The sequence below is a fragment of the Magallana gigas genome, chromosome 7 (assembly GCF_963853765.1).
Source record: "Magallana gigas chromosome 7, xbMagGiga1.1, whole genome shotgun sequence".
NCBI lineage: Eukaryota > Metazoa > Mollusca > Bivalvia > Ostreida > Ostreidae > Magallana > Magallana gigas.
Genome location: NC_088859.1, coordinates 32,830,641 through 32,858,524, shown reverse-complemented (window position 1 = coordinate 32,858,524; position 27,884 = coordinate 32,830,641). Strand labels below are relative to the sequence as shown.

Sequence of the window (27,884 nt, the reverse complement as noted above, 5' to 3'; positions counted from 1 at the left end):
TATATTTTTTCTTTCTGTCAGTTTTTTAAGAGGCCTTTTTTTGGAGGGGGGGGGGGGGGGGGGGGGTTGGAAATTACAGTCTAAAGATTGTTCCAGTATTGTTCATCCATAAATGGATCATATCTATTGTTGTTTAAATAATCATTGTATTAGATTTTATGCTAATTATTGTTCCTTATATATTTCTTTTTATGCTAAATAGTTGATTGGATATTATATGTTTTATAAGGTTTTCCTTTTCCTTTTGTAATTACTGATTCCAATCATTTGTCACATATAAAAACTTATGTGCAACTGAAAATTTTTGATAAAACATAGTCAGCATCCCTTTTACAGCTAATGGTCATTTAGAGCAGAATGAAAGTATTTTCAACTAAGGCAGGTTTCAGTTTTTTTGATGTTTGTATATAGTATGACAGATAAAAGATAAGAAATTCTATGGTTTCAGCTCCTTGTGGCAGCTACCATGGCGGTGTACAAGGATGCAGTAACCAACTTCTTGCCGACTCCGTCCAAGAGCCACTATGTGTTTAACTTGAGAGACTTTGCGCGTGTGATTCGAGGAGTGTTGTTAGTGCCCCATGAGAAAATGTCGGAGATCGATAAATTACACAGACTGTGGGTGCATGAGGTGTACAGGGTATTCTATGATCGTCTCATTGATAAACAAGACAGGTATGTGTAATTTTTATTTATATAATATACATGTATATTAATATTTTTGTGTAATTAATGTATTATTGATTAATAATTATAATAGTCAAGACTCATTGGAAGAAATAGAACTTTAATCTATCAAACATGAAATATTTGAAAGAAGAGGTGTGAAGTTTTAATAGAATGTTCTCTTTGTATATTGTTTTGAATTTATTTTTTTTTCAGGGAAACATTTTTCCAGATTGTAAAGGAACAGTGTTCAAACCATTTTAAGGCCAACATAGATAAAATATTAGGCCACTTGTCCAAGAGCGGCTCAGTGGTGGATGACAATGTGCGTAGTTTGTTCTTCGGAGACTACATGCAAGCAGAGGGAGGAAAAGCTTACGATGAAGTCACCGATCTAAAAGAACTTACCTCCACAATGGAGAAGTATGTCCCATTCTAATTTCAAAACTCTACACAATTACACAGTCAAAACAGTTATGTCAGAATGTTTCACTTTATTGATGTTGTCTATCATTCACTCTATTTTTAAGTTGATTTTTAAAATATGCATGAAAACCAAGTAATAAGGGTAAATATGCCACTTCCTCACTTATGTTGATACATGTACATGCATGAAGACCAAATGTTAGAAATTAATGTGTCACATCTTCATTGTCACTATGTGTTTGCACAGCTACTTGGATGAGTACAATTTGGTCAGTAAGGCCCCTATGAAGCTTGTCATGTTCAAATTTGCCATTGAACACATTTCTCGAGTCAGCCGTGTTTTACTGCAAGATAACGGACATTGCTTGCTTGTTGGTAAGTACGGTAGTCTGTACTAAAGAAATATCTTTGATCAGGTCTCATTGCTTTAAAGTTGCATGTAGATTTATATCTGTCATTTTATCAGTTTCACAAATTTGATTATTAATATGCTTGATGGGTTTATCTGTACAGACAATTGGAATTTTTGGCAGAGTAATGCCCCTTGCATTTAGAAATAAACTCAAATATTTTTATTAAAGGCCCAATTTTTATCATTTTTACATAAATTTTGAGAAATAAATATTTGAAAAGAGAATTATTGTGAATAAGTAAAGTTATAATGCTTTAGAAATAATGTGTATGACCTTTGACCTGTAGGTATTGGAGGCAGTGGGCGACAGAGTGCCGCTAAGCTGGCCACATTTATGGCTGATTACGATTTGTTCCAAATAGAGATTACCAAAAACTATACAGCTAATGAATGGAGAGAGGACTTAAAGAGGGTAAATAAATCTGATTGTTACAATAGTTGTACTCCTATTGCACATGAGCAATGAGCAACAGTATCTTTACAGCCAAGAGTTATTGATCCCCACAGTTTTCTGTAACAGAGTGGATCATCAAAAACCTTTGAATAGCAAAGTTGGAGCAAGAGAGTCATATCTCAAGTTTGCTTCTTTTGATCTTAAGTGGCAATTTTTCATTTATCTAAAATCATACAAATTTCATTTTCTCAAAAATTAAAGTTTTAAAGTTTAAAATTTATCAATGTAAAGTAGCCAACTTATTTTGTTTATCATAACTAAATTTTGGGGTTTTTAATTTCAGCTGTTGATGAAGGCTGGCAGTGAAGGGAAGCCCATAGTATTCTTGTTTGCTGACACCCAGATTAAATCTGAGTCCTTCATGGAAGACATCAGTATGATCCTCAACACTGGAGATGTCCCTAATCTGTTTGCCTCTGATGAAAAAGCAGAACTGATAGAGAAGATGCAGGCCATTGCTCGTAATGAGGTAACGCCATTACATAGTTCTTAACAGAGTATTTGTGTTGAATTTGGTTTTTCCAGTTGAGTGTTTCACAAAACAGTTTGAAAATTCTGTGTAGGAATTAAAAGTGTGCAGTATGTTTATACTAATTCTAATGAAAGTCCAACGTATTAAGCTGGTTGAAATAAATTTGCTAACAGCCCAATATATTAATGTTTTAATTCTTTTAGCAAATATCAATGTTGTGAAAATGCTTTTTTAAAAATCTTAGTCACCGGTAAGCATTATGATGACACATCCATAACTTTTTTTTGGAATATCAAAAATTATTCTCTGTTTATTCTTTAAGTTTTGTCTTGAAATCAAAAAATGTTTGAGTTTTTTCAATTTGGATCAAAATGAATAATACTGTATACAGGGTTATTTTCATCCCTCGTTATTTTTGCCCTTCTACACTTGCAAATGGTTTTGTCCTGTCTTGAATTATAACCAAGACACAGTATGTTATAGATATTCTTTGTAATTAACACAGTAATTGAAAAATTATTTGAAATCGTCCAGTCATAAATTAACCACTGATAACGAAGGCGAAAGGGGCAAAAATAAAATGGAGACAAATATTTCTCTGTATACAGTATATTGCATGAAACCCCAGGTATATAAGTGTAGTCTCTTGTTATAACCCTTGTTTGTTGTAGTTGTGTTAAAGTTTTCTTTTATAATTGTATTAATCAATTACTGTTGATAACGTTTTTAATTAATTTGCTTTGAATGTCTTGCTTTTGTTATGCAGGAAAAAATAACGGTAAAGTTACCATAGTAACCAAAAATTCCTCCTCAATGTTAGCTAGTACTGTTCGTCTTTTATAGCCTGTTTATGATTCAAATACTGTAAATCCACATTGAATACTAAAACATTTCCAAATACCTGTTTAACTGAAGAATGTTTTATTTCCAGGTAATGAAAACATGTCTAGAGGTTTCTTTTATTAAAAAGATGGGCAAATGAAGTACAATTAGTTACTGCAGGATGAACAGTATTTGAACATGATACTAAATTCTTAAATGATATCAACATATGATAATAAACCATTTGCATGTCTATTGATAGCATACACATAATCATGTACAGTTATAAGCATGAAGTGTATATACTCTATGTATTCTTTGCATACTGTGGAATCATCATTGTTCGTGGGGAACCAATGTTTGTGGCTTTAGTGGTTATATAAGAAATAGAACTTGCTACCAACGTAATTACATTATATGTCCCCGCAAACAAGAAAAAATTTTGGTTGCCCATAAACATTGATCACCACAAATTTAAATGATTCCACAGTATATCTTTTACTTCATGTTGCATGCATCTTATTTATGCACCATATACCTCTTGTAATCATATGTATATATATATATATGACCATTTTACTGTATAATGTTTCACATTTTCAGATTCTGTAGCAAATTAATTTTTAAACATCGATCTAGTCATATTACTGCATGTGTATGTCAGTCTTTTATGTAGCTTTAGCCATGGTGTTGGTTCACAAAGTTCTTTACAAGAAATTTATTCCTATTTCACAAAATATTATTGCAATTCAATTAATTAAAAAAGCCATTTCAGTAAAAATATATTAATCTATTGAATAATGATATGAATATCTGGTAAGTAAAAAATTGCAGGTTCTTGGTTTTTATAAAATAGAGGTATTACAGAAAGCCAGTTATTAAATACATCATATTTAATTAGTGTATTATAGAACTATTTAGGAACAAATCTGAGACTATATGTATATTTTTATTAGCATGACCAAGAAGTTATTTTCTTTTTTTCTTGTTACATACAGAAAATGAATATCTTTTTCTATATGATAAAAACATTTATTTGCAATCAGAGGTTGACCCAAATCTTGGAAATAGTTATCACTTATGATACCAGGTTAACACTTAAAAGTTGATGTATATTTGATTAAACCAAAATATGTATTAAAGTATGCAAATGTATTGGTACAGAATGTTCAACTTTTTGTACAAATGTATGAATGACAATGTATTTTATTTGATGCACATATTAATAGATGCCTTTCTAATATCTTGTTAATCAACTTTAAGTATTTGACACACTTGTGTGATTTTATGTATCTATTGTAGCAAGTTATTAAAACAAAATATGTATCAAATCTTCCAGGGAAAGAAGATAGATGCCACCCCACTGTCTATGTACAACTACTTCATTGATAGAGTCAAGCAGAATCTCCACATTATCCTGGCCATGTCCCCTATCGGAGATGCGTTCCGCAACAGACTCCGGATGTTCCCGTCCCTCATCAACTGCTGTACCATAGACTGGTTCCAGGTCAGTGACCCTTGACCTAAATTTTGCTAACATCTGATTGCTTGCAGACATTTGTGTTGTAGGATTACTGTAGATTCCTAAGTAAATGAAAGGAATTAATATCCCTGTAAAATTGAAAGAAGCACCACTTGCAACTTTTTCTAATCTTGCTCTTATTTTTCTGACAATTGTAAACTGCATTAAATAATAACAAAAGCTTGGAAATTTTATAATCTTGAGATTTAACACAAAATTTATTGCAGAATTTTATATTTGTGTAAAATAATGAATCTACAATATGGTCAGTGTCTCTCTACCTTAATTTTGTTAGCACCTGAGGTGTTTGCAGATTTATGATATAGGTACGGTATATGGAATTTTAGCAAGTGCTTGCTAGCATCCGCTCTGTTGAAAAAGGCCTCAGACTTAATTTTGTTAATTTAACATGATTATAATTGTTCATAACTTAATTTCTATTTTAAATAAAAATACAAAACTTAAAGTTCATGTAAGCAAGTATGTAGGAAAGATATCTGGTTCATAATTTGCAAAAATATGTGGTAGCTGGTAATTTACAAATATTGTGAACTAAAACAGTTTAATGATTATCTTTTTACAGTCTTGGCCTTCTGATGCTTTGGAAATGGTGGCCAATAAATTCTTAGAGGAGGTGGAACTAGAGGATAATATTCGTAAAGCGAGTGTGTCCATGTGTAAACATTTCCATGAAAGTGTTCAGGAACTCTCCATAGTGTAAGAATAAAATGAATATTCATGTCCCGATGAATCCTTATATTTTACAACATGCCTCAAATTTTTTTATTATTGTTCCCGATGATTAATTCTGCTTAGAATTGAAAGAAAGATAGGTTTTGAAAATCAGCTTTAATACTTCAATGAAGAATTAAAACAAGAGGAATTTTATTTTAAATTAAACTGTCATTCTCTTTCCTTTCAGATTTTTTGAGAGACTAAGAAGACACAACTATGTCACCCCCACATCATATTTAGAGCTTATCATGACCTTCAAGGCCCTCCTGGGCGTGAAGAGGGACGAGATCCTGACCCTCAGGAACAGGTACCTGACTGGGCTGGAGAAGCTGGAGTTTGCTGCCTCCCAGGTGTCCGTTATGCAGGAAGAGCTACAAGCCTTACAACCAGAGCTGATCAAAACCTCGGCCGAAACTGAAAAACTGATGATAAAGATAGAACAGGACACGGTGGAAGTGGAGGCTAAGAAGGAAGTGGTGGCAGCCGATGAAGCGGTGGCTAATGAAGCCGCCGCGGCTGCCCAGGCCATTAAGGATGACTGTGAGAGTGATCTGGCTGAAGCCATTCCTGCATTGGAGTCGGCCATTTCGGCATTGAATACTCTGAAGCCTGCAGATATCACACTGGTCAAATCCATGAAGGTACATGTACTAGTGTTGTTTTTATTAGTTGTGCATGGCAATTTGATTTATTGATTATGCAAATTAGAGATTAACAGGCAATGTAGATCAAAGGTTTTTATTTTTTAATGTGTTCATTTATGATTTAGTGATGACTTATAAAAATATATTTTCTAGAATCCACCTCCAGCTGTGAAACTTGTGATGGAATCTATTTGTGTCATGTTGGGCATCAAATCAGAGAGGAAACCTGATGGAACTGGAAAAATGATTGAAGACTTCTGGGGACCATCTCAAAAGTTGCTAGGGGACCTTAAATTCCTTGATCGTCTCAAGGGCTATGATAAAGACAATATTGCTCCACCCATCATCAAAAGGATCAGAGACAAGTAAATCTTCACTTTCATTAACAAAAAAACATTGCAAGTTTAATGCTTAGCAAACCTTGTTTTTGTAATAATTGTAATCTGAATGTAAATTCAAATATTAATATGTGATCATTTATCCTTTTAAAGAAAGTAAATATAGATCTGTATACATGTTTATTTCAGGTACATTTCTAACCCTGAGTTTGACCCAATTCTGATTAAGAATGCCTCTACTGCATGTGAGGGTTTGTGCCGGTGGGTCAAAGCCATGGACATCTATGACAAAGTGGCAAAAGTTGTAGCTCCCAAGAAAGCGAAGCTTGCTGAGGCTGAAGGAGAATTGTCTGTTCAGATGCAGAAACTGGACGAGAAAAGAGCTCAGCTGAAAGAGGTACTGCAACACCACTTTCCCTTCTTAAGGAGCCATAGCCTTTCTATTTTGTCATTAAAAAAAAGAATGATTGGGTACTTGGGAACTAAAACTTAAGTTTTGCATTTTCTTCGTCTAATAGGTCACAGACAAGTTGCAAGCTTTGAACGATGAGTTTGAAGCTATGACACAAAAGAAGAAAGAGCTGGAGACAAACATTGATATCTGTGAGAAGAAGTTGGACAGAGCTGAGAAGCTGATTGGTGGACTTGGTGGAGAAAAGGACAGATGGACAGAGGCTGCTCGTCTGCTTGGTGAGAGAGTCACCAACATCACCGGGGACGTCCTTCTGTCGTCTGCCACTGTGGCGTACCTTGGAGCCTTCACCATTGACTTCAGACAGGTAAAAATATCCAGAGAAAGATTTAATGAATTCAAATTGAAAAAGCAAAGGAATAAAGGAGAAAAAGGATAATAATCTGGTGATTTGATGATTTTAATTGAGAAGTGTGCTCATGTCATGTCTGATGGGAGTCAAACAATTACGCATCTCATTGTGCAAAAAAGTAGCCAACATGTCTTTGTATTGTCAAAGTGTCTTTTCTCTGTGTGTTTGGAAGAAATATTGTATGAAAAAATGAATGTAAATTAGATATAGAATAATTTTACATGCATATGATGGCATCCAGTTACATGCTGTTATTCGTTTGTAAATGTCTTCTTTTCCAGGATGTAGTCAAAGAATGGCACAAGGTCTGCATCAGTAAAGAGATCCCATGCTCGGAGACTTTCTCCCTCAATGGAACACTGGGAAAGCCTGTCACAATCCGGGCCTGGAACATTGCTGGTCTGCCTGTTGATGCCTTCAGTGTGGACAATGGTATCATTGTCAGCAGCTCCAGGAGGTGGCCCCTCATGATTGATCCTCAGGGTAAGGGTTTCAGCTAGCTTGATTTTTCAGTCTTTTAGTACACCAGTATTCACCTAGCTTTGTCAATTTCGGGCTAAATTTCTTCATAATGGTGTTGCTGCTTTATTAGTTCTTGTTTTGCATACATATTTGTACTGGTAAGAACATCCAAGAACTTCAGGTAGTGGACAATTTATTAACTGCTTATTTTCCTCTCATTATGAATCCTTCTTCAGGTCAGGCCAACAAATGGGTGAAAAACATGGAGCGCAGCAATAAGCTTGGAATCATCAAGCTTTCAGATGCAAACTATCTGCGAACCTTGGAAAACTCCATTCAGTTCGGTACACCTGTCCTTTTGGAGAATGTAGGGGAGGAGCTTGATCCGATTCTTGACCCAATCCTCCAGAAGCTGACCTTCAGACAGCAGGGTGTGGACTACATCAGGCTGGGAGACAACGTCATTGAGTACTCCAAGGACTTCAGACTGTACATCACAACCAGCTACAGGAACCCCCATTACCTGCCGGAAATCTCTGTTAAGGTCAGTGCATGATTAGTAATCTGTTAAACCTTGAAAACTTCAAACTGATTCTTGTTGGTTTTAGGAAACTGACTTACTTAAAGTATTGTAAGATTCATGTTGGATTCATTACAATAAATTGAAAAACCTGAAGATGATTAAGAAAAAATGAGCTGAGAAGGTTGTTTGAATATTCTACTGTCATATTTACAGGTGTGCTTGGTGAACTTCATGATTACCCCACAAGGTTTGGAGGACCAGCTGCTGGGTATTGTAGCAGCTAAGGAGAAGCCAGAGCTAGAGGAGAAGAAGAACCAGCTGATTGTGGAGAGTGCAGAGAACCAGAAAAAGCTCAAGGAAATCGAGGACAAAATCCTAGAGGTCCTCTCAAGCTCAGAGGTAAGATTCAGATATATGGAAAGCTAAGAGTAGATGGTAAATGTGTTGTTACTGATGTATTTAAAAAAAACAACATTTAATTGCTAATCTTATAGTAGATGTTAGCTAAATCAAAGGAATCACGAATCACATTGACATTAACACCCCCCCCCTCCCCCCCCCCCCCCCCCAAAAAAAAAACCCAAAAAAACATGGCTAAATAATTGGCACAAAACTTTCTGAAATAAAATTACTTTTATTCACGAAGGTAAGTTTCTCCTGGCCTACTATTTTAAAATACCAAGGCGTCATATTTTCAATATTGTTCATCTTTGAATTCAGGGCAACATTTTGGAGGATGAAACAGCCATCAAGATCTTGTCTTCGTCTAAAGTCCTGTCTGAGGAGATTTCAGCCAAACAGGAGATTGCTGTACAGACAGAGAAGGACATTGATGAGACAAGGAATGGCTACAGACCTGTGGCTATCCATTCCTCCATTCTGTTCTTTTGTATCTCTGACCTGGCCAACATTGAGCCTATGTACCAGTACTCACTTACCTGGTTTATCAACCTGTATTTACAGGTAAGTTTCCCGTGTGTGCTGTACACTACAGTACCAAATCTATCCATGAACTAATCTCATTTTTAAATGAGTACATGTACATTTATCTCTAGAATGTTAAATTAACAACAGACCATGTAAGCTGATTTGAGTTGATAATATCTTAAATCAAACTCTCCTATCGAAAAGGGAAAGCAATTTGATTGTTTTTAAGATTGAGATCAAAGAAAGATAACTCTGTTTGATATTCTTAAGAAAAGTTATTTTATCATAGTAAATCACTAAGAAAAACCTTATCAATAAAGATTTAGGGTAATATTTATAAATGTATATTCTTGCTTATAGATCATTTATAATGATTTTTTTTAAATTTATTTTCTTTCAGTCAATTCAAAACAGTGCTCCATCTGATGATTTGGAGGAGAGAATCTTCAACCTAAACGACGACTTTACCAACAGCATCTATAGGAACGTGTGTCGCTCTCTGTTTGAGAAGGATAAACTCCTCTTCTCATTTGTGCTGTGTATTGGCATCATGAAAGGACAGTGAGTATAAAATTACTGATTCTTATTGAACACATGTCTTGTATCCCCCGACCCATGCAACACACATCTTTAAATAGTTATGTTTGAATATGAAGTTTGTATCTTAAGTGAATAACGCTTTTCATTTTCATTTGTGAATGATGTGAATATATGGCAAACATTATCAAAAAATTTTGTTATTGGTTTTAGCTTATATACAATTTATTATTTATACATGTAGTAATTATTTTATTTGATTTCAATATATTATGCTTCCTGATTATTTCATGGAATGCGCCTTTTAAGCACCCCGCCTGTTTTACTGGTATTTGCTTTTTGAACATGTACCTCTTTATCATATTTATGCATTTTCATGATTGCCATGAATATTTAATGTTATAATCACTGTTTTGTAAGACGTAATCAAGCTTTTCCTGGTTTGCCTGTATTTTTTGTATGCGTAGAGTAGGTATACATGTAAATGTATACGTATTAATGACCTATTTTTGAATTATTGCGTCATTAGATGTCTTAAGGACAAGCGGTAAGTTGTAGAATAGTCTACAAGCGTAGAGAGTACTATGTAACCAAGAGCTCACATGGCGGGGAAGGGGGGAGGGGTCACGGGCTGCCAACAGCCTCGCACCATAGAATAGAGGGTCTATTCAGAACCATCAATGTTGCATGGAAACAGCTGATATCTAGACAGTAGACCAGAGCATGATTTACACATGTTGAACATCATTTAGTATCTTAGGAATGAATTTATTGCCAAGTATATATTAATATTTTTCAGTGCAGGACTTGCTTCTAAGTTAATGCTATGCCATCATATCACTTGAACATTTAGCGACATGGTTTAAATCATCAGTGACCAATGAGATTGTTCATAATCCAGAATATATATTCTATAATCATGGCTAGCTATCATAATAAGCCTGCTTGCATTCATTGATATCCTAGAATTACAGGCTTGAGAGAATAGAAAACGCATAATTATGCTTGATTGCCACAATATGTGTTAAAATAAGCTTGCAATGATGTAAAACACCAAAGCAACAATTAATCATGCTCAATCAATTACACATATATTAAATCAAATTAGAAGAATACAGCAGTAATGTTGATGCATGTACAGGAACACAAAATGCAGCAGAACTTTCAATGATGTCCTCAATTAACCTAATCATTTAATATCATAACTATATTTTTTTTCCCAGCCATTTTAATTCAGACATTAGTTAGACTTTTATGATATAAACATGGTTGTGGTTTTTATACAGAAAATGTTAGTGGATAAATCTTTCTTTAATCCTACCTGGAAATGTTGAACAGAAGTTTTTAACTCAAAATAATGATTAATAGTCCATTTATAGCTACAAATTTTCTCTAAGCATGTTTATCAGTTAGAATACCTTACCTTTTTTTTTTGTACAATACATAGCTGAATTCATCCAAAATACATGTAGTTTAAAAAAGATTATTTCAGTGAAAATGTCATGTATGTTTCATTTGTTTCTAATTTTCTCACTATTCTTTTCTATTCTTTCTCCTTGAACTCTACTCACCTGTCTGTCTTTCTTTCCATCTTGTCATAGGGTGTTCAACCCAATGGGGTCAATGTAAGTCCATTTCAAATCTCATCATTTTAAGTTCATACATTTTAGTTTTAAGGTTAATTTTATGTTTGTTTAATGGCAGATACAGGATATATGTTAAATTTATCTTTGCTATTTACACCATGCAGTATTAAAAGATCATAAACTTTAATTTAAAAAAACCTTTAAAAAGAAAACATATTTCCTGTATCTGATTGTTGAAATTTGTTTATATATTCATTTAATTTTGTGTTGTTTCATGTTTACAGGGCTTTTGACCTATCCAAACATTTTCTCATTCAAAACTTTTAAAAAAATTATGTAATACTTGTACCAAGATCTTTATAAGACAATATGTATCATGAATAAGTTCCTAAATTAGCAGTAGTTTTTATAAACACTGACTTTTTGTAGGCTTCGAGTGGATGAGGATGTCTGGCGATTTTTACTGACAGGAGGGGTGGCCTTAGAAAACCCCAACCCCAACCCTGCACCAGAATGGCTGACGGAGAAATCCTGGGGAGAAATTGTCAGAGCTTCTAATCTACCAAACCTGAAAGGGCTGTGGGAGCGTATGTATTCCTTCTGATCAAATTACATGTATACTGAGATTTTGATTTTGGTTGTTTTTGTTTTTGATTTTCACAAACCTGTTGGTGATATTTAAATTTTTTGAAAAAGGTTTATTAGTTTCCTGCAACATATGTACATTCTGTTGTTGATTACAGATGTCAGGGACAATATCAATGAGTGGAAGAAGATGTATGATTCCCTCACCCCACAGGAACACAAACTACCCTCCCCCTATGATGTCCTGGTGGGACTGGATAAAATGGTGGTCCTCAGAGTGTTCCGACCAGACAAGGTGGTGCCTGCTGTCCAGGACTTCATTGTGGACAATTTGGGACAGTCCTACATTGAACCCCCAACCTTTGACCTCCCAGGGTCATTTGCTGATTCCAACTGCTGTGCCCCACTTATCTTTGTGTTGTCACCTGGTGCTGATCCCATGGCTGCTCTGTTGAAGTTTGGTGAAGACCAAGGGTTGTCTAGAGCAGACAACACCATCCAGTCTATTTCACTAGGTCAAGGACAGGTCAGTGAGAGTTCAAAGGTCAATGCCAATACACTGCATGTGAACTTTTTACATGTATGTTTATGCAAATTAATCTATTTCTTTGGGTTTTAGGGTCCAATTGCTGCAAAGATGATTGAAAAAGCCATTGTAGATGGAACCTGGGTAGTATTGCAGAACTGTCACTTAGCAACAAGTTGGATGCCCAAACTAGAGAAAATATGTGAAGAGGTTAGTAATTTTATTAAAGGAAAAAGTTTTGGTAACCATTATAACTTGTAATGGTTGTACATTAGTCAAATGATTTTAAGGTAGACCATTGTTCCTTCATGGCATGTAACGGTAACTCAAATTGATTTGGATTATTTTTAAAGTCAATAATGAAACTTGATCAGAAGTTCTTAATAAATTTTGGTATTCATAGCATCACAAAACGTTATTTTGATAAAGATTTTATCATTTTTATACATTTGAATATTGAAGCTTTGGCCTTTTATTTCAATTTACAAAACTTTTTTACAGGTCATTGTACCAGAGGCGACACATGAAAGATTCCGATTATGGCTGACAAGTTACCCCAGTGACCAATTCCCTGTGTCCATCCTTCAGAATGGTAAAACCTGTTTGCTCTTACTTTCAGATATCTTTCCTTTTATTTTCTATACATGCACTTATTATTTCTATAATCCATTTTGTTACAAATACATGTATTCAGTGTTTTGAAAAAAATATATTTCGTTTTTTAGGAGTGAAGATGACCAATGAACCGCCCAAGGGACTGAGGGCCAACCTGCTGAGATCTTACCTCAATGATCCTATCTCGGACCCCAGCTTCTTTGGAGGATGCAACAAGGTTAACTGCAAAATCTACCAAATTTTCATTAAGAATTAATCAGCAGGACTCAAAATTTAAAAATCAGACAGCTTGTCTTCAATAAATCAGTTATCGCTGAAGATAATTTAGAATTTTTGTGGGAAAGGTGAAGATAAACAAAGATATTTACCACTGAAATTTATTTTATTCTTTTTTTATTTTTCAATTTCATTCTCTTTTCAGCCCCAGAAGTTCCACAAGATGCTGTTTGGTCTCTGCTTTTTCCATGCCTTGGTGCAGGAGAGAAGGAAGTTTGGACCTCTTGGATGGAATATCCCGTATGAGTTCAATGAATCTGATCTGCGTATCAGCTTGCGTCAGATGTTGGTAAGTCAACTGTGGTAGAGTACTTTAGAACAACTCTGTAGGTGACGAGTCCAGAGTTATCTTTCTTGAGCTATAGGTCATTTCAATAACACTAGACATGACAGCTAGACATGTCTGATAGAGTTAGGTCGTAAAGATGACATGTTTAAATAACCCACTATCATTTATAACCGTAATTTTACGAGTAAGATTGAGTTTTGTTTAAACTGGTTACTTCTACCACACTCAGTTCTCTCAAACAAGACAACAGTGCTCTAAATATTGCTTTATATCTGTATTAAGTGTCACCTTAAGCCTTTCTTTGAAAATGCTAATTGTAAAAGGTCTGTTTTGAAAAAAAAATTAAGTTGAAATCTCCATATCTTTTGAGTACAACGTACATTTTATTAGCACACTGGCAGTAATATTATATGCATATACTGAAAAAGTGGTGTTCTCTTTAAAGCAGTTCACCTTTCTGAATGGATTAATCATATGTTTAAGATTTAAATATTACATCTTCATATTCGCAATTTGCATTTCAAATTTTCTCTTTCTATGACAAGTGCAGTCAGTACAGAATCTAAGTAGCACATAGTAGCTCTAGAACATTAGCCTGGAGCAATTTGGGACAATGTCAAATTGTTTCGAGATGTTTAGTAAAGCCCTCAGGTGATTAATATTTCAGTTTTACTGTAAAAGCTAGACCCTAACCAGACGATAATGTTTGCAATTTTCTTGTCATTGTGTACGCAATCAGGAAATTTATTCTTCATGTTCAGAAATGGCCTTTGGCTGTGAATGATATTTTGCTTAAAGCAGCATTATAATTCAGAAATCTTCTAATATGGAGATAACGATTAAAAAATTATAAAAACTTTTGGTATATAATCCTATGTTAGTTTAAAAAAAAAAATAATTTCATAGTTTTCTCTTTATGATATAAATGAATATATTTGGACTCCCATTTGGTATCATTCCCAGTTCTTTTAATATTTTATGACAAAATATCATGTATCATAGTTTTATTTTTTTTTATAAACTGATTAATAAAATTGGACCCTTTCACAATATGTAGATGTTCCTGAATGACTACGATGAGCTTCCCCTCCCTGCTCTCACCTACCTGACAGGAGAGTGTAACTATGGCGGCCGAGTGACAGACGACAAGGATCGCCGTCTGCTTCTCTCCATACTCTCCATTTTCTACACAGAAAAAATCATCACCAACCCGGACTACAAGTAAACACACATTTTCAAATGCATTACATTCTATTTGAATTGGAGTCAATTTTTGTACATTGTACTAATTTACCTTTGATTGCACTTGAAAAATATTTAATTGGAATTTAGTTCATGTAAGCAGAGTCAAGACATTTATTCACTGATATTAATCTATCTGTACTTCTTGCAATTCTTGTATTCATATTCTTAAGTACTGGGTAATGTTGGTTTTGGTCTTCATTTTCAGGTTCTCCCCCAGCGGTTTGTACTATGCCCCAGAAGAAGGTCCCCACCAGAGTTACATTGATTACATCAGGACCCTTCCTATTAATCCCCTCCCGGAGGTCTTTGGTCTCCACGAGAATGCTGATATCACAAAGGACAACCAGGAAACTCAGCTGGTAAAAACCGTGTTTGAAATTAGTGGAAGCTGATCTAAAAAAATAATAAAAAAACCTTGAAAAACATATACCGTACATTTAGTAAATGTATTTTTTAAATGTCTTTCATCAATGCAAGTTTTAAAAGATTTTTTTCTTCATAATTTTAGTTGTTTGACAACATTTTGTTGACCCTTCCTCGCCAAGCCAGTAAGGGAGGCAAATCCACAGCCGATGTCATCCAGGATCTGGCTGCAGATATCCTTGGAAAATTGCCAAAGGACTACAATTTGGAATTTGTACGTACACATTTCTTCTGCCACTACTGCTATTTGATAAATGTAATGCATTTGATGTACAGCAGTTCAGAAGGCTAACATACATTTTGTTTCAAAATATTTTTTTGCAAACTGCAGGTGATGAAAAAGTACCCTGTGTTGTACAATGAGTCCATGAACACTGTGTTGAGACAAGAACTTATCCGATTTAATCGTCTGACCTCCGTGGTCCGCGCGTCCCTAATCAACCTCCAGAAAGCCATCAAAGGACTGGTGGTCATGTCTGCTGACCTTGAAGAAGTGTTCCAAAGCATGCTCATCGGGAAAGTCCCCTCGGTCTGGGCCGCCAAGTCCTACCCCTCCCTGAAGCCCTTGGGAAGCTACATCAACGATCTCCTAGCCAGGTAAACTTGTGTTTTAAAACTCTGTGCCCAAGCTGCATTTATTGATTATAAGTTTGTTGGGGCCTAAACATAAAAGATACATACTCATTTATAACTACCAAAGTAATTAGATGTATTTCACTCTTTTTAGGCTGAAGTTCTTTGCGGACTGGATTGACAATGGTGCCCCTCCCACTTTCTGGCTCTCAGGATTCTATTTCACTCAGTCTTTCCTGACAGGTTGGTCAATAGTTACCAGTATCTTACATTCTATATATGCTGCAACATTGTTTATTCTGTTGTATCAAGTACTATTTGTTTGGGTATTTTTTATCTAACAGGTGTGTCTCAGAACTATGCCAGAAAGTACACAATTCCCATTGATACAGTCGGGTTTGAATTTGAAGTGCTAAAGGAAGAGAAACTCATGGAAAACAAACCTGAGGATGGTGCTTATGTATATGTGAGTAGATTTCTACGTTCTGAAATGAATTAATTCAATTTATAAATCTTTTTTTTACACTTATAGATTTTACAATAAAAAAGAAAATATATACATGTATTTGCAAATATGTAAACACAGTCTGGAGTTGGTGTATAATCTTGCTATATTATATATATATATAAATATGACATTGTGACAATTTGATGTGATGTTGACCTTGCTTTTCCCAGGGCCTGTACATTGAGGGAGCCCGCTGGGATAGAGACACCATGCTGATGGGAGAATCCCTCCCCAAAATCCTCTTTGACCAAATGCCTTGTGTATCCTTTTCAATACATTTTTGCATCATTAAAATTGCTTGGCTTTGGGAGGCAGTAACGTTTTCTTGTAGTGTATTGTGTATTTTTCATAAGACCTGGGGGGGTTTTATTCAGGGGAGATTTAAACTTTTCATAACTTCATAGACATCAGTGACAATACAATATATAATACATGTATTTGTTAAAGTGGTCAAAGTATTATTTGATATAAAATTTAAAGTTCCAGGTACACATATTAAATATCTTATATATAAATATAACTTTTACGGTACCTTGACCACTATGTAGATCTGGTTGCAGCCCAACAGAGTAGAGGACTTTGCTGTAAAGAAGACTTACCGCTGCCCGGTCTACAAGACCAGTGCCAGGAGGGGGGTGCTCTCCACCACTGGTCACTCCACAAACTTTGTGCTATTTATAGAAATCCCCACGGACAAATCGGAGAATCACTGGATCAATCGGGGTGTGGCAAGTCTGTGTCAGTTGGATGATTAGGCAGTGATACATGGATGTTGCTACAAAAACTCTTTAAAGTATTAAGTGTAAATACATGTATTGCTTGTTATTATGGATTTTTTTTAATATGTGCACATGGAAATTTTGTCAGTTTTTAATACAGACTTTTCACAAAATTGTTAAATGAATTCATGTTGTGTTGTTGTGCCAATCTATGATTTTTTTCTCTGAATCCAACAGATATATTTTTAATTATTAGTGCATTTACAATAACATGTTTTTGAACCAAGTTGAATACACTTGGAATAGATATACTTATCTATTGATGCTGCTGATCTAAATGAGTCATCTAGTGATTTATAACTATCCATAGTTATAACTTAATTTATTCCACATGACTGTGTTTGTCTTTTGAATTGATTATACTGTAGCTGTGCCTTGTTGAAAACTTATGAACTGTGATTATATACCGTCCATGAAAGCATCCCTCCATTTGCCTATTGATTTAAGCAGGGATTTATGTTGTGTGTGTATACATTAGGAGAGCCCTATATTTGTAATCCCTACAGCTGTTTTGTGCTGAAATCAGTCAGTCTGTGATATTCCAATATTACTGTAACATATACTAATTTTTTTTGTTATTTACTTTTTTTATGATGTAGGAAACATTCCGTCCCTGTATCAAACAAACTATGAGGGTCTATTCATGTCTCAATTTTTTTTGTCTATTAAATTCTATTTTCCTATATTGTTTTATTCTAAAATTATTTACAAGAAATATATATATATATTTTAAAACTCGTCATCTTCATTGATTATTAGAATTGTGTGTTTTGCTGTTAACCCCAAAAACATTTATTCACTGCTAAAGTAAATAATGTATACAAACACTGGAACTTTCTATTTCATTTGATGAAATGATCATATGCAATTTCTGACTTATTAATGCAGTCTTCCTACTACTGTTTTATTCTACAATGTAATTCTTGATGACTGCTGTTGAATCATCTTTGCCTATCTGTCCATAGTCTTGTTGTTTGATACTGTTGGCTGTGAATAAAACATACACAAATTTAATATTTCTTATTGGTTTATATGAACTGTGCATGCAAAATGTACTACATGTATATATATGTTTGAACATACACCATTCCTTTCTCCAGTATATTTTTTTTTGCAATCTTGAGTGTTAATGCATGTCTCCTTTAGCTCAAAGATTGGGTACTTTTTTCTCAAATGAGCTATCTTCTTACTATGAACTTTTGAGTTTTTCAAGGAATATGGCATTTAGACCTCAAAGTTCCAAAGATTAAAGTTCAGTGACAAATAAAATGCAACTAATATTTGTTAAGTTTCTCTTGATAGGTTATGTACAGGAGAGCACCACATTGACAGTCTGAATAATTATTGTTTAATGTCCTGGTGTACCACAATGCTTCTAACGCTAGAAACAAAGAAAATTAAAAGCGACTTGATTTTTGTATTTATTAAATCATTCTATGTTTACAATCTTGGTAATAAAATGGTTAGTACATGCAACAAATGGTTTTCAATCATGTTAGAATCAGATTTAAAATACAAGAAAGTCATACAATTTTTCTCATCTCTATTGAATTTTTTTTAATGATCTAAAGATACAGAACTAAATCCCGAAGTTAAATTGATAAATATTAATAAAACATACATATATAGTACTTATGTATGAATCTACAATATTCAGTTATGGACAATTATATGCAATTTTACATTGCGGATATCTACATCTTTGCTATAAAAATTCATGTACAAATGGAATGTTAATAAGTATGTATCAAAAAATATTCTCATTATCTACAGGATTTGAAATGATGAATAATCAAGATATATATACACATGATATATAAGTACGTACAATATGAACATTCACTCCTTGACTTTTGATATCCATTTTTGTTTTGCAATTGATCTTTCATTAAAAAAAACCCCCAATGAAATATTTGTTGAAATCCTTTTCAATTTAAAAATAATTGCCATACAAAATTGGAACCAAAGCTATACATATATACTCCTTATATTCACAGCATTCATATAATGGCACTTCAACTTGCTCAACTATATAAAATATATACATCACAAAGAATATTTACATCTGATATGTTTTGATATGGTGTAAGGGCAACATGCTACCCCAGGTACAAGTTTAAGCATCACACTCTCTCATTCTCATTGTTTAATCCTCTCTCTCTCTCTCTCTCTTATCACACTTCCATTAAAAAATCACACTCCAAAAAAGGAAGCACTCTGCTTACCAGATACCCATTTGCGTTCACACTTTACAAGTTTACATCAGTTCAAGTTGCACTAGACCACTTGCTGCTGCAATACATGCTCTCTTGTTTATTGATTATTTTGGTATCACATATTTGTTTCGGGATTATGGCCCATGGCTAAATACGATTACAAGTCCATGGGATTTTTTCAATTTGTATGGTTATCCATTAGATGCCGATCAAGACACAAATAATTTATCCCTTAGACCATGATCTTAAGATATGATTTTAATTAAATGAGGTCACATTACAGTAAACAATTTTGGGATCTAACTATATTTCTAAATTAAGAAACCAATATTACAAATTGCATAGCAAAAAGTGATGGAGATGTTTTCGATTCACATATCCTTTATATGGAATTTTTTCACTAAATAAAACAAATTATTCCTTTTACTTTCACTTATCAATATCAATTTAAATCATCAACAGCACTAAAAAAAAGTAAAGATCAAAATTAACGAATGAATGAGGAATATATAGTCTTGGACTTAAAGGATTATCTCTACATGGGTTACGGATCATGGTTATAAAAATCTGCGCAGAAGGAATCCCATGAACACTATGGCAACAGAGGCGAATGACATCTTGATACCGGATGCTCCGTTACAGTTGTTTGTTTCGCAGTAACAGATCTCCTTAAACACGCCTACTGTATCCCAGGACCAACGGCAACCCCAAGCAACACCTGAAAAGTGAATAATGGGTTTGATAAGTTGGGTTTTTTTTAATTGTTAATATTAACATGAAAACTAATGATGCATTTGTACATGCATAGAATTTTAATATATTATTCCAGGAATTGGTAGATATGAGAATATTGTAAAAACCTATAAATTTAAAAAATCATGAATAAACTCACATGCACTCTTTTTCCAAATCATATTGCTTGATAAATATGATAAATATTTTTTTTAATTGTTAATAAATAGGAATTATTGTGTCTCAAAAGCCCACTGAATAAGATTGTGAATAAAAAATGGTTTAAACATGTTATCAAAAGAGTCTCCTTTGTGTTGTGTTTTTTTCCCCTAACAAGGCTCAGATGATTTGGAATCAAAAATACATAAGTAGGAGAGAGTGCAGTACATAAATATAATGAAGGCCAATGTATTCCTTCATAGTACACTGTAGTTTGTACTTTTGACACCATACCTTGATCTGTTCTTGATCCACATCTCCTTGTGATTTTTTTCCATCCTCTCCCTGCAAAAATTGCACAGTTTTAAAAATAATTGGCACTGATAATATCATTTCATATAACACGCAAATTGTTTTCTTAAATCATGTGGTATACATAAACCGCAAAGTACATGCAACATATAATTATAATAGATTTGTAATTAATCTACAAGTTGTTATAAAAAAACCAAATTTACAAATTACAATTAAAGGAATATGAATAAAAAGGTTTTACTGTTCATTGATTTCTACCATTATAACTTGAATTTGTCGTTATATTAAATTTTGACATGTACATGTACAAAAGCATTGAATGATCACTAAAATTCTTATGGTTTATGATTAATATATTAAACATTTCACTTCTTTGGTGTTATTTTTCCCTTAGACCTCTGTGGTAACGATTGATGCTTACATCCTGGACTCTCCTGAGTGATCTTCATACAAAACTGGCCAGGAGTGTTGGCCTCAAAGCTGTTACAGTTAACAGGGGCATTGACCTCTTTATCAAAGGACTCATAGGACGGACAGGACAAATCTTCATTGCTGTCACACTGATAACATTGAATTGCTTGGGCTGAAAATAAAATAATTTTAGGTCCTTAACTTTGTAATCATTACAACTACCACCTATATCTTCATAGCCTATGAGAATTGGATATTTTGCACTTCTTCATTTGGAAAAGGGTGTTAATCTTTAGAAGTATTAATCATTTGTTGAAAGCATGCATGGATCGGGGGGGGGGGGGGGGGGGGGGGGTCCCAAATCTGAACCTCAACCCCCTAAATTATTCGAACTTATTAAATTCAAAATGTGTATGCCAGAGCATTTAAAGGATTTAAAAGAAATCTTTGATTTGATGTTGATTAGAAATTTAGAAATTTTACCACTGAATGATACCTGATAATCAAAACTGAAATTACACAGAATTGCTGAAAATGAAATCATTTTTATCAAAGAAATGTGTAAGTGATATCTTGATCGAATAAACTCAATATTAATTATATATATCACGATTCAGATTCGTTAAAACTTACAACGTTTCGTTTTAAATCCTAATACCGGAAGAGAGTTTTGTAAACATACTCAAACCATGACACACCTGAACAGGTGAGACAATCAGCTTACATTTCACTTATAATTACCTTGAATTGTTACGATTTACATGAAATTAAATGACGTTCAAATATTACGATTGGTAATACCAATAAATATAATAACCTGTTTTCGGGTACAGAATAATGCCAAGTAAAGCTATCCAGGCGACTGCCTGGTGAACGACCAACATGGCGCTCTTCCTTTGTAAATTGTTGACATGCAGGTGGCGCTCTAGTAGAAATTCAAACATTACCTGTTTCACCTGGAAAATGATGGGCGCGGATCAAGAAAATTTACAGAGATATGTACGTGTATTTTGATGTCTGTAAGTGTAACGTACTGTACAGAGGAATCAAAATATATTATCATATGTACAATATCATAAGACAAATACCATGAATACTGTGTGCCTTTGTATTGTTATGTATTGCAGCTATGATTAATCTAAAAGACAGAACAAATATTGCAGTTACAGGCACATATACATGTACGTAGCATCGTTTTTGGAAAGTGTGTGTGTGTGTGTGTAGGGGGGGTGGGGGTGGGGGTGGGGGGGGGGCACGTACACTCATCCAAAAATTCTCACCAAACAAGGAAAAAAAGAAAATCTAAAAATAGTAATCCGGGGGGGGGGGGGGACAACTCCACGTTCATTTTTTAATATCTAAATTTAATAAAATAGTTGACTGCGAAAAAAAGAGAGGGAAGCCCCCCCCCTCCCCCTCCCCCCCCCCCCCCCCCCCCCGATGCATTAAAATATATTAGGATTATTGTAATTGAAATAAATGAAAATGACTATTATAGTATATGTATGTCAAGTAAAAAGCTTTTATGTCAGTCTTAGATATTGAATCATTTTTCTTTAAAAGAAAGACATTTTAAAGTGCGGTAATTATTCTGTAAGACAATACTTTTATATTTTCAGGGCCTGTATATAATGTATCTAACATTTACCGGGCCAGCTACGAATATTCATTGCTTGATTAAATATTATGAATTATACATGTAATTTATAATAGAAGCCAGCATACATTCACAGATCCAGGGTTTTTTGCTGAGGTCCATCCTGACCCTTAATTCCTACATAATATTCAAAATTTCAGACTCCAATTATTTTATTTTCCCGCAACTATGGATATACAGGTAAATTTTCTATATAATAAGAACTAATTCAATGGTCCCTCTAGATCCGCGCACGAGACCCACCATGCATGCAGTATTTTCCCCAATTCAAGATTAATCCACAATATATCCTTCGTACACCAAGAAAGGCGATGAATTAGATACCAGTATATACATGTATAATTGTATATAAAAGTATATATCTAAGGGAGTCTGATTTCAGTTTTATACACTATAAATATATGAATATGCAGAACGGAGCATGATATGTTGATTAATAATTTGGAGTTCAAAACAAACGGAAATAAGAGTACTTACAATATCATGGACATATTGACAGGCATATACAATAATCATATTACAATTGTGATTTTGGGTACGTACGCATCGATGTTGATCAAAACTTGCATTGCGTAAAAAAATATGATTTAATTCCTACATGAAGATTTATAATCTTCAATAAACTTAAATTTAAATTTACTTGTAAAACTTTTTTATCATTCTCTAAGCTGAAAAAATGGATAAAGATTTTTTCATGTTACATGGTTGTTCATGTTACATGCATTTCTTGTCTTGTGTTTACTTTGCAAACAGCTTCAAAAGGCTCATATTTATCAATATGCATGCACTCGACCAAGAAGTTCTACAGTAAGTTTTCCTCTTTAAAGTGCATGTTCAATTGTTTAACGATTAAATAATACTTTTTATTTGATCATACATTGATCGCGAGTCAAATTCCCGTTTTATTACTATCAAATTAAAAAAAAACACACACAGATGATGAGTTTGCTACAGATAAAGAGCAATCTATTGTGGTAATTGTACCAAAAGCTCAAGGAAATAATAAAATTTTGCGGTCGTAAATGAACTCATTACTCAATGACGAACATGTGCCAATAAATTCAAAATTAATGAAAATTATCATCTTTTTGAGACGTATCAACACCTTCAGATCTGTAATATAATGTTAACGTTACTGATCATTATTTACTGATAATGAAAAAAATGTCCCAGGCAGAGTCCGAGACATTCACAAACATTCAGGTGGTTTAGCCTCTTGGTATGTCTTTATTCAGTTGAGCAACAATTGATTACATAACGCCAGATAAAAAAGCAAGAGACTGTGTTTACAGAGCAGACTATGACAGGACGTAATATTCGGTAACATTTCGCAATATTTGACTCGGGATCGAAATTTATAAAGCGTGTGACGTCACACGACGCATGCGCTCATCTCTCCCATTTCGGCTTGTGAACTTTTCTGGACGACCTACACAGGATCTCAGTTCCAAAGATGTACAAATTAATTGCCATTTTGGGAGTTGCTTTTGCAGCATTTTTATGTTTTGAATTTGGTAAGTTAAATGTAATTACTTTTCGTAGTTGTTTATGCGAATTTAAGGGTGATAATATCGAATAGATGTTGTTACATTACCGAAGTTGAGAAACACCTGAAAATGCTAAGCTTTGTAAACAAGGGAATTTGGTAGTTATTTTACAAACATACCGCTTCTAATTGTTCCTCATCGTGATTTGTCATACATGAATATTTCTTATTTTATTATTTCATGAAAATACCCCAGTATTTTGAAAATTCAGGTTGATCACCTGTGCTTTACAATGTAGGTCAAATGACCTTCAGAATGAAGGTCGGCTTTTTTCCGCTCCATTTCTGTTGTGTGTGGAATAGATCATAGTTGGATGTTTTAAAACATTTAAATAAACATTTAATGATGCCTCTTTTATAGATATGTTTAAAGGTTATTGTTTTATTGATTTTTAATTTGGTGGGTTCTATAAATGAGGATAGTGTGCTCAAAGTTTTTATTTTAAAAGTACGGAATTAGTGAGTTAACAATCACTTCTTAATGAAAGTTTAAAGAAATTCTTTATTTTCATCTTCTTTGATATTCTTTATATGACATCTAAATGTCCTATTTTGTCTTTTAAGAGGTGCATGATAGTTGCCACATCTAAAAATAACTCACCTGTAGAGTCTTTACCTGAGGGAGTTGTTAAGTCCATGTCAAGATTTATGGTCAGATGCCCTAAAACTATGTACACTGTCAGCCAAAAGTTACTAACATGAATTTGAAAATTAATTGCATGCGTGTTTTGACCCTCTAGTCGAACCATTCAGACAGAAAAACATTTTTTTTGTTTATTAAAAACATAAATGAATTAAACTATTCATAAAATTTGAAATTGAAAAATCAATCAACTATTGAATTAAGCCATTCAAATATTTATTCATTAATCATAAGCTGAATTCAGTTTTACCAATTGTATGGTTTTTTTTCGTAAAACTAAAAACAATCACAGATGAATACACTTTTAAGCTAAATAGAAGGTTTCTCAAGCATGGCAGATCTAATTAACTTTGTACCTCTAATTTGCATCTGTCAATGTCAAATTGTGCTTACGCCTCAAACATTTTTTATGTTAGCTTAGAAATTACCAAAAAAAAAACGAAATTGAATTATTTATTCAGTATAACAAAGTATGATAAATTGAAATGGCGCTGATATTGTCAAGCTTTATTTACACCAATTTTTGATAAATAAACCATTGAATTAATCTCTGTATCCAAATGAATAGGAGATAATTGTTCCCAATTTTTTTCATTTCAGGAAATGCCATCCAGTGTTATCAGTGTAATTCCTACTTCCAACAGGATTGCTCTGATTACTTTAACAACCACTCACATGCTCTGGTAGACTGTGGACCAAATGTCACCATGTGTAGGAAAATTGTCCAGGAAGGTTAGTTATCATATTGTCACATTATCTGCTTTAAAATTTTGAATGCAATCTGAGAGATTAACATTGTTTGCATATTCTTTTAAGTTTGTTTTTTTTGAATGGTTTATTTCATGGTAAACATACAGTATTAAACTTGAATCACTAATCAGATTTATTATGTGGGTTTTTATTTTGGTGTCTGAATGGTGATATTGGTCTTATTTGCAGTTTACTACCAGGATGAGTGGAATGTTCGCTACATCCGTCAGTGTGCTCCATCAGGAGAGATCGGTGAGGATGAGGGACGTGTCTGCAAGGAGAGAACCGGAACATACCGCATCAAAATGAAATACTGCCACTGTGGAAACCAGCACGGATGTAACAGCGCCTCAAACGTTCAGCTGCCACTCGTAATGCTCCTGCTCCCAGTCTTAGCTGCTGTCAAATCTCAACTGTCTAATCTCTTATGAAATTGTCTTTAAAAGTTTAGGTCTTAATGAGAAATTAAATGTTAAAAATACCTTGATGTAATAACGATAAAAGGTCTTAACCAGATTAATTTTTTGGACTATGCAAACTTGTGTTGGAAATTTGATTTTAATAGATTTTAAATATGTGATCTATACCAGTATATGTTTATTAGAACCTCAACTAAATAGGTAAAATTTTTGACATTCCAATTGTCATGTGCAGGAATCTCATTTGTTTATCATATACATCACTATTACATTCTGTATTTTTATTTTCTTGAAAGTTAGAATTAAGAACCCTTAAAAAGTTGGGCTTAAGAAATTGTGTATGATGATTAAGAAACAGGATTGGAATCCACAAAATGAAAGCAAAACTGAAAAAAATGTGTTTTTTACATCCTCTGACTTCACACAAATTCTTGTATGATGTTAGTTTTTAGACTTCACTTTTCAAAATAAATTTGTGCAATGTTTTTTCTCTAATATTTGTAATAGACTTTATTAGAAAGCATGTTCATCATGTTGTAGATATAGACTGATAATTCATGTTAATAGCTACTTGCAAGTGTAAATACTCACTGAAAATGTTAAGAATTTTTTCTAGATGTCTGCAATCCAAATTTTCTGTGAGATTCACTTTTCATTGCATGTACTTATAGCTATTATCCTGAATTATTTTAGTAGATTTTTGAAAGAAATTTGTTTTTAATTTGGATGTCTTGACTCTTAAAGAGAATTTGATGGTGCAGTGAGGAGTTAGTTCCCTTAGCCAGTTTTTGTCCAACAGTTGCAAAACACACAGTACACAATATGTGAATGGGAGAAGATGTGATATGTGAGAGAATCATTGTATTTAGCCATATCTGGGTCATGCATTGAATTATTCACAAATTATTTAAATAAGATTCTTTTATTTTTAAGGCAACTCTTTATTATTACCCAAAATAACAATGAAATGTATATTTTTATTTTCAGTGTACACATTCCATTTATTTTACAGGTTGTGTTAAACAGTGTTGTGATAAAACATAATGCACAACCATTGCAGCCAAATTCATTGTATTCTTTTGATACTATAGCTTAACTTTTAACATCGTGTTGCCATAGTTTCTATTTGTTTAATGACTGGCACTGATATTTTGTTGAACACAAACTCAGACATGTACATTTAGTCAGATTTCTTAATAAATTTTTAATTTTGTCTTGCTTGTATTTATTTACATGTACACGAAGCAATGATAACTTGGTAGATATTTATTTCCTATTTGACCCCGAAGTACAGTGTACAGACGAAAGGTTCAGATGTCTTGAAAAAAAACATTGATATTAATGAAGAGGACAGGTTAAAATAAGACTGCAATTATCTAACGCAAAATTCAATATTGAGGAATTTTAATTGAAGAAGCGTTATTGGCCTCCAACCAATGAGAACCTTGTGCATAACATTTTGTGATAAACAATTAACAAGGAGACTGTTGTTAATCCCTCTGACAGGATGGTATACTAACAACTTACATTGATTACCTTCCATTGAGTTTACTTGATAAAACAATTGTTTGTTGTTGTACCAGCTAACTGTACATTGAAAATATAAAGGGGAGGGGGTTGACTTGCTAGTTTATATATTAAAAGTAGTCAACCTGCTCGAGTACCTGTCCGTTATCTAGAGCGCTGATGCGGTATACTAGCTTTCTTCATCCTCCTCTGAAAATTGCTAAATAGTAGCTTCCTTTGGAGATCTGCCAATTTAACAGTTACTTTACCAAAAGAAGATGGTTGTCTTCAAGCACAGTAACTTTGAAATTCTGAATTGGTTCGTCACATTATTGTAAAACTACTTTCAATTAATTGTTTT

At 33.7% G+C, this 27,884-nt stretch overlaps 3 protein-coding genes across 7 annotated transcripts in view; 2 read left to right on the top strand and 1 right to left on the bottom strand.

Annotated features, from left to right (window-relative positions):
* The window catches only part of LOC105317365 (dynein axonemal heavy chain 3), a 34,440-nt gene extending 16,257 nt beyond the window's left edge, over positions 1 to 18,183 (top strand). For 2 of the 5 annotated variants that reach the window (XM_034457907.2, XM_066065756.1), the window contains 31 exons: positions 449 to 675; positions 883 to 1,089; positions 1,340 to 1,467; positions 1,792 to 1,916; positions 2,242 to 2,427; positions 4,592 to 4,759; positions 5,358 to 5,491; positions 5,697 to 6,150; positions 6,307 to 6,518; positions 6,681 to 6,888; positions 7,010 to 7,270; positions 7,597 to 7,798; positions 8,014 to 8,321; positions 8,514 to 8,699; positions 9,021 to 9,263; positions 9,628 to 9,788; positions 11,366 to 11,389; positions 11,780 to 11,937; positions 12,094 to 12,461; positions 12,555 to 12,671; positions 12,963 to 13,053; positions 13,187 to 13,293; positions 13,498 to 13,641; positions 14,699 to 14,862; positions 15,092 to 15,245; positions 15,395 to 15,523; positions 15,641 to 15,906; positions 16,037 to 16,125; positions 16,227 to 16,348; positions 16,561 to 16,650; positions 16,939 to 18,183. In XM_034457907.2, coding sequence (XP_034313798.2) covers positions 449 to 675; positions 883 to 1,089; positions 1,340 to 1,467; positions 1,792 to 1,916; positions 2,242 to 2,427; positions 4,592 to 4,759; positions 5,358 to 5,491; positions 5,697 to 6,150; positions 6,307 to 6,518; positions 6,681 to 6,888; positions 7,010 to 7,270; positions 7,597 to 7,798; positions 8,014 to 8,321; positions 8,514 to 8,699; positions 9,021 to 9,263; positions 9,628 to 9,788; positions 11,366 to 11,389; positions 11,780 to 11,937; positions 12,094 to 12,461; positions 12,555 to 12,671; positions 12,963 to 13,053; positions 13,187 to 13,293; positions 13,498 to 13,641; positions 14,699 to 14,862; positions 15,092 to 15,245; positions 15,395 to 15,523; positions 15,641 to 15,906; positions 16,037 to 16,125; positions 16,227 to 16,348; positions 16,561 to 16,650; positions 16,939 to 17,145 — 5,640 coding nt within the window. In that variant the 3' untranslated portion in view covers positions 17,146 to 18,183. Of the gene's footprint in view, positions 1 to 448; positions 676 to 882; positions 1,090 to 1,339; positions 1,468 to 1,791; positions 1,917 to 2,241; positions 2,428 to 4,591; positions 4,760 to 5,357; positions 5,492 to 5,696; positions 6,151 to 6,306; positions 6,519 to 6,680; positions 6,889 to 7,009; positions 7,271 to 7,596; positions 7,799 to 8,013; positions 8,322 to 8,513; positions 8,700 to 9,020; positions 9,264 to 9,627; positions 9,789 to 10,293; positions 10,312 to 11,365; positions 11,390 to 11,779; positions 11,938 to 12,093; positions 12,462 to 12,554; positions 12,672 to 12,962; positions 13,054 to 13,186; positions 13,294 to 13,497; positions 13,642 to 14,698; positions 14,863 to 15,091; positions 15,246 to 15,394; positions 15,524 to 15,640; positions 15,907 to 16,036; positions 16,126 to 16,226; positions 16,349 to 16,560; positions 16,651 to 16,938 lie in introns of all 5 variants that reach the window. The other 3 variants (XM_034457909.2, XM_066065758.1, XM_066065757.1) reach the window with 2 other exon arrangements.
* Positions 18,184 to 18,574: 391 nt separating this feature from the next.
* Positions 18,575 to 21,975, bottom strand: LOC105317368 (uncharacterized). The gene is made up of 4 exons (XM_011414000.4): positions 21,820 to 21,975; positions 21,013 to 21,174; positions 20,571 to 20,621; positions 18,575 to 20,103 (listed from the first exon to the last, which is right to left on the bottom strand). Exons 1-4 carry the CDS (start codon positions 21,944 to 21,946, stop codon positions 19,943 to 19,945), a joined length of 501 nt encoding a protein of 166 aa, XP_011412302.3. The 5' UTR covers positions 21,947 to 21,975; the 3' UTR covers positions 18,575 to 19,942.
* A 2,039-nt stretch (positions 21,976 to 24,014) lies between these two features.
* LOC105317369 (UPAR/Ly6 domain-containing protein crok) lies at positions 24,015 to 26,723 on the top strand. Its single transcript, XM_011414001.4, has 3 exons — positions 24,015 to 24,173; positions 25,449 to 25,580; positions 25,788 to 26,723. The coding sequence occupies exons 1-3, from the start codon at positions 24,113 to 24,115 to the stop codon at positions 26,027 to 26,029; spliced, it is 435 nt and encodes a 144-aa protein (XP_011412303.1). The 5' UTR covers positions 24,015 to 24,112; the 3' UTR covers positions 26,030 to 26,723.
* Positions 26,724 to 27,884: the final 1,161 nt, after the last annotated feature.

What these genes read in the sequence shown, in the direction of transcription:
- LOC105317368 (XM_011414000.4), bottom strand. Translation starts at nt 21,946, where the DNA reads ATGTTTGAATTTCTACTAGAGCGCCACCTGCATGTCAACAATTTACAA. An exon ending in TATTCTGTACCCGAAAACAG is followed by an intron (nt 21,175 to 21,819) that starts GTTATTATATTT and finishes TTTTATTTTCAG; the next exon opens with CCCAAGCAATTCAATGTTAT. An exon ending in CACTCAGGAGAGTCCAGGAT is followed by an intron (nt 20,622 to 21,012) that starts GTAAGCATCAAT and finishes CAATTTTTGCAG; the next exon opens with GGAGAGGATGGAAAAAAATC.
- LOC105317369 (XM_011414001.4), top strand. Translation starts at nt 24,113, where the DNA reads ATGTACAAATTAATTGCCATTTTGGGAGTTGCTTTTGCAGCATTTTTA. An exon ending in ATTTTTATGTTTTGAATTTG is followed by an intron (nt 24,174 to 25,448) that starts GTAAGTTAAATG and finishes TTTTCATTTCAG; the next exon opens with GAAATGCCATCCAGTGTTAT. An exon ending in TAGGAAAATTGTCCAGGAAG is followed by an intron (nt 25,581 to 25,787) that starts GTTAGTTATCAT and finishes TCTTATTTGCAG; the next exon opens with TTTACTACCAGGATGAGTGG.